This window comes from Lacerta agilis, chromosome 2 (assembly GCF_009819535.1).
Source record: "Lacerta agilis isolate rLacAgi1 chromosome 2, rLacAgi1.pri, whole genome shotgun sequence".
NCBI classification, from domain to species: Eukaryota; Metazoa; Chordata; class Lepidosauria; order Squamata; family Lacertidae; genus Lacerta; species Lacerta agilis.
In genome coordinates this window covers 45,823,655-45,829,711 of record NC_046313.1, presented here as the reverse complement: position 1 = coordinate 45,829,711, position 6,057 = coordinate 45,823,655, and the positions used below count along the sequence as shown (strand labels likewise).

Sequence of the window (6,057 nt, the reverse complement as noted above, 5' to 3'; positions counted from 1 at the left end):
TAGATTTATTTATTTTTAAGTACCAGTAGTAGTACAGTAATGGGTTTTGAAACAGACCCAAACTATCAATTCCTGTTCTGAAATCTTTTTACCCTCACATCTGTAAACATAAAAGATTAAAGGCAAGGCTTTTAAATAGGCATTTTATTAAGAACAGAAGTTTCTAGTACTTCCTACCCTTTGTTACACTTTCCCCCATTAAGTGTTGTTATATTATGTTTCACAGAACCATCAGAATGCATGTACATATTCTGAAGAAAGTAGCAGATCTCATGGACATGATCTGGTCAATGTTAAGTGCTTTTAAATCCCATTGGTTTCAGCTGAGGAGAAGCATCAACTCTCAACTGAAAATCAATGAGATTTAAAAGTACTTGCCAATGACCGGACCATGCCTTGTTTTCAGTTAAGCAAGAAAGCAGAATCAAGACCATTTCATGAAGGTTTAGACATTTCCCCCCCTTTGTATGGTGACCAAGCAATAGAAGGGTAGCTTTTCCAAGGCAGTCTTAGGTGTAAAGTGATGATTCCATTCTGTTTTAATGGCAGAAAGTATTGAAGCAGTGATTACTATGGAGTTAAAAATGATATGCTGTCCTGAACAGATCCTAAGACAAGCGGAAGTCTGCTGTTAGTCATGGCTGTACAGTGCAGCTTGAAGCCTTTGTGGCCTATGAATACCACTACCTGAAAACATTGGCCATGACAGAGATACCTTTTTGGTGTAACTTAACATAAATAGAAAGAAGTGAGGGGGCTAACGTGAAGCACCTTTCCCGACAATATTTTTCTCCCTGTATCCTTACTGTTTCCCCTCTTTTCACAAGACCTCCCTCTGTTTACACCTCAGTTCCCTCTCTGGAATATAGAGTATTATTTGCAGCGAGACTGTTGTAAAAGCTGCTGTTGAACTGGTTGAGAACTGAGCTGCCATAGCCAAGATGACCAGAGGACATGGAATTGGACCATGGCTCTCCACTGCCGTGGCTGGAGATGTTAGCAAGAGGGGTGTATGAGTTGAAGCCTACCACGTTCTGTCCCATTTTGTCACCAGCATCGGTGCCAAGTCCGAGGGCCACTGAGCGGCTGACTGAATTGGACCCATTCACATAAGCTGTCATGCTGGACAAGAAGTTGTTGAGGCAGGGAGTGGTGGAAGATGGTGGTGGAGATCTCTTTTCAGGGGAGCTCTCTGCTCCAGAAGATGAGTTCTCCAGCATGTCTTGGTGCTCTGCTGCCGCCTTGGGGCTGCCAGTTAAGGCGCTGTCCTCCGATTTGTCAGAAGCAAGAGACGCTGTGCTGGTGCTGCAGTCAGACTTCTTCTTCCTCTTCCGTCGAAAGTTTCCATTGTCAAACATCTTCTCACAGTTTGGATCCAGAGTCCAGTAATTGCCCTTCCCTGTTAGAACAAGAGCAGCAGAATGTAAATATAAATCACAGCCAACAAAGAGATGGTTCTCAGGGCTTATTCTGGCTTGGATTCAGAAAAAGCAACACATTGGGAAACACCCTTTAAGAAAGACAGAGACTCTTTGCTTGTATTCAAATCTGTCCAGATCCTTATAGCTAGCCCCTGCAAAGGCTTTCTTTAGGTAAACTGAAGCTGAACTTTTACTTCAATGCAGCTTGGTATTTCAGTCCTAATAGCCCACTCCACTCCCACCCCAACACTTTACAAACCCTTCATTAACACCAGCAGATTTTACTGAGATAAGGCACTATTTCCCCTCAGGCAAGACAGCAAGCAGGCAGAGTGATTGTGTCCCCCAGTAACACCCAACAAGAAATCAGCCCTGAAAGTAAGTTCCTTAAAAAAAACAGCTCAAGTGTTTTTATAATCAAGGCAAAGGAACTAATGAATTCTAGGCCACCTATGGACCAGACACCCCCACCCCCCAAAAAACAGCCTGGGTTGCTTATGTAATCTTTAATCAACAAGGAAAGAATTCCACAGCATGGAAAAGATTATCAATTGCTTTTGTCTTTGAATCAACCTACTATTAAAGTCATAGTATCAAGGGTCAATGAAGAAGTTGACAAACCTACTAAGGGTATTCATTTGCTGCTATGAATGGCAATTTGGAAGGGAGGGAGCCTATAGAAAACAGGGATTGTTGAATCTTACTAAAAAATTATTTTAGAAACATCACCAAATTCAAAAAGCAAACATTTTTTTCTCCTACACCCTGGCACCCCAATAACTTTATTTCCTTGGTGGTAACCAAACAAACAGGTATTAGTGAGTAATTTAGGATTATCAAGTCTGGTGAAGGAGAGGACAAATAGCATAGCTACCATTCAAGGTTTCATAGGACTCTGCCTTTGCTTTGCTGAAAATTGGATCAGAATCATATCTAGCCTACTAGATACCTTGGGGAACTTATGGGTGGTTGTCCTCTTAAGGGAGCCTGGGGGGGTGAAATTATTATTAAGAAGTCTTCTTACCTGGGTCATCTTCATCCCGAGGCACTTTCTTGAAGCAGTCATTGAGAGACAAGTTGTGCCGTATTGAATTCTGCCAACCAGCTTTGCTTTTGTTGTAGAATGGGAAGTTGTCAGCGACATACTGGTAGATTTGACTGAGGGTCAGTCTCTTGTCCGGGGCTCCGTGGATGGCCATGGCAATGAGCGCAGAATAGGAATAAGGTGGCCTGACCAGCTTCATCAGTTCTTCTTGAGAAGGCATTGGGAGCCAGCCCATTTCATTCCCTGCCAAGCCGTGCATGTTAGGCAAGAGCTGCCTTTGCATCCCATAGGCTGGTGGGATGTATGGGCTGCCATTGGTTCCCGGTAGGTAAGGTGGACTGTTAATGGAAGGTCCATTTAACCACAAGTAAGGGTTGGGTGTAGAATTGTAGTCCCCTGTTTCAAAGTTTGTAGGCCTCTGTGGACTAGGAATATTCTGTGGATGAAAGAAATTTTCATAGTAGATGTTCATTTCAGGAGGTTCCTGCCCAATGTTAGGAAATTGCGGGCTGCAGCGGTGTGGTGAGTGTATCTGTGGATCAAATGAGCTCATAATCTAGCTCTGGCAGTTGACCAAGTTTCAACACACCTGTGTTACTCCTTTCCCTGAGACAGGTGCATCATCTGTGCTGGCTAGCTCTGGTACTTATACACCTGTAATGTTTAGGTTTCCCTTCCAAGGCTCAGCCTAGTGCATCCTGATAGGCTGGAGATCAGGGTGATATCCCTTTTTTGGAATGCTGACAGCCCCAGCCAGTAATAGATGTCGCATTAACCAAATTTGAAAGTTACAACTGTTTATCTTTTTAAATGAATGGAGGAATTTTCCACTAGTATGATTGACATGAAGAAACCTGAAATCACTTGCACGTAAGTTGATGAATTGAGAGAGATAGTCTTCTTCAAATGCAAATGCAAGTGGAACACAATAGTGAATGCAGAGACAAGCAACTGTGTATATTCTGTTGTTACTCTTAAACTACCAAAGAGATCTTCAGTTTAGGAATATTTATGATTTCCCTGTTTAGGAATATCCATATTTTAAACTATGAGGGCTGCTGTCCTGCACACTAACTATGGAGTATGTAAGCAAATGCTCTTAGAATTATGCTGTAAGCCTTTCACATTTCTTCTGGAAACAGTGCACAGTATTTGGTAAGGAAAATGTAGCTTGCTAACAGCACAATCCTGTGTTGCTCAACTCAGAAGTGATTCCCACTGGGTTCAGTGGGGCTTACTCCAAGGTAAACCAGAGGTTAGAGACAGAAAATATTTTACCAGCATGCTGCTAATGAGCTGTCTTTAGGCAGAAGGAAATCAAGGATTTAAAAAAAATCCATTGCTAAATATCTTTGGAACCTAAGAATAGGCTTGCTACAGTTTTATCTCTCAGACAGGATTCTTGTACCTTTAAAAACTCCGTTAAACAGAAATTCAAGGGGTGAAGTTTTCCCTTTTATTTTGTCTACTCCTGGGTTAGGCATAAGGGATTTGAGGATAGATTTCTGGGTAATTTACAGTAGATAATCAATCTGTCTGCTGTGTATCACACTACTTTAATGAATAAATTTTTGGATAGCCAGTAATGGATTTTGTGTGTTAAAGGACTGTGGACTCTGTTCATTTCTAGTAGTCAAGACAAACAATTGGGCTTGGATCTGAAGGTTATAGTAGAAAACAAAGTGGACTCTGAAAGCCTAAAGTCTGCCTACCCGCCCCCCCCCCCCCAGTCTTTACATGTTGGGGAAAGCACTACCAGTTGAATTTCTGCTTGACATACAAGGATTACTTCACTCCCAAACAGAAGTGACAACCCTTTCACTTTAAAATTAAATTAAATATGTTTGTAAGGAATTATAGAAGCTTGAGGTAAACAAATGGGGTACCAGGGAGTTTGGAGTGTAATTTGACTAATTATGGAAAGAAATTGTACATTGTTCTTTGTTATATTAAAAACCAACCAGAACATTGCTGTGTGTGTGTATGCACACACCACACACACATACTTATTTCCGCCTGTAAAATTTCATGCCTCTTTTTGTGATTGTGGTAGAAATTGTTACCTCAATGTTAAAACTGGATCATTATTTTGCAAATAATTTACCACAATGCAAATCATTTATTTAGTATAACTAAGTCTCTTCTTTCCTCATCTGAATCCTGGGGAATTTACAGTCATTGGAACATTGGTTTAAAATACTTCAATAAACCTTGCTTTTTAAAAACAAATTGCCAAGTCATCAGAAACGCCAAAGGTCACCTGCAGCTTCTTCCACGTTTCTCTAGTAAGTTTGTATGCAGGAACTACATGGGTGGGGCTATGATGCAGTTCCTTCACACTTGAGGGTTGCCAAGCTTTGAGAAGGTGGGCAAAGTTTACATCCCAATGCAGAAAATATATAAATTGTCCTAGAAATGCAACAATACAAGACAAACCAGAGGTATGAAATGCCCATGATATAAGGAACAAGAACAACAAAATTCTTTCCAGCTAGACTTAATTCTTTCATTACCCATACACATTTTTTAAAAAGCCATCGCATAATTTAATCCAGGAAATAATTCAAGTATATCAAATGTTGCATGCCATAACAGCACAGGGTCCCCCACAAAGAAAAAAAACCGTTTCACAGAAAAGCATACCTGCTGGACTGGAAAATAGTGGTTGTACCAATGAACATTATTCTGAATTCAGTAGGTGGTTCCTGATTATGTATGTGGTTATACCTGCTGAGCTTCTCAATGCTACTCAGCTGCTAAAGGTGCAGGAACCTCTGCACTCAAGGTGGCAACCTTGAGTGCAGATATTAATAAATTGACCATTGGGTATTTTTCTAATAGTCATTTTGGAAATGCCACATAAATATGAATGATGCTCTTCCCAGCTATCATACTGAAAAGCCCTTGCTCTGCAACTCTCTGCCATAGCAATATACAGATCCGAGGAATCACTTAGCACAGCTCTCTTGGCACTGCTTATGTTTGGAATGCATGTGGCAGGTGTATGATTGAAATCTTCCCCATGGCGAAAGCCAGCATGAGGGAGAAGGCTGCACGAAAAGGAAGAGCTATTTCTTCATGTACATATTGATGTAGGGGGAACATTCAGCCATGCGGCTCCTCACATCTGTTCAAAAGTGGTCCAGTCCAGTACTGCGTGAATCTTCTGATTAGGCAGATCAGCTAGTTGCTGAGGATTCTAACACCTTTCAAAAAGTACTGAGCAAACCTCCAGTTAATCTGGCCATTTGCTTTATTTGCATTTACCATCAGGAATAATATGAATGCAATCCTTTCTGGGCTCAGTGTTTGCATAAAAACTGTTCAGGAGAATCAAATTCACAAGTTACTAATATTTTCAGTCTATAACAAGAGAACAACTATGGTTGGAAGGAAGGAACTTTGCTAATTTGATAATGCAGCTAGAAAATACCAGGAGAAGGTTGCTAGTTCATTAATAGTGCACTTGAAATACAGACAGGTGAAAGCCTTTTCAAGCCTCTTTTTCATGTAAGTGAAAGTTCAGCCACAAGTAGGCTTTGATGATTAGCTTCTAAATGGGTTGCTCTCTGGGGCATCATGTCCTTATTT

The 6,057-nt window shown here is 41.0% G+C and overlaps 1 protein-coding gene across 1 annotated transcript; it reads right to left on the bottom strand.

The window, feature by feature from the left end:
* Window positions 1-516: 516 nt before the first annotated feature.
* FOXI1 (forkhead box I1) lies at window positions 517-3,304 on the bottom strand. Its single transcript, XM_033139852.1, has 2 exons — window positions 2,446-3,304; window positions 517-1,399 (listed from the first exon to the last, which is right to left on the bottom strand). Exons 1-2 carry the CDS (start codon window positions 3,017-3,019, stop codon window positions 840-842), a joined length of 1,134 nt encoding a protein of 377 aa, XP_032995743.1. The 5' UTR covers window positions 3,020-3,304; the 3' UTR covers window positions 517-839.
* Between the last annotated feature and the right edge of the window lie 2,753 nt (window positions 3,305-6,057).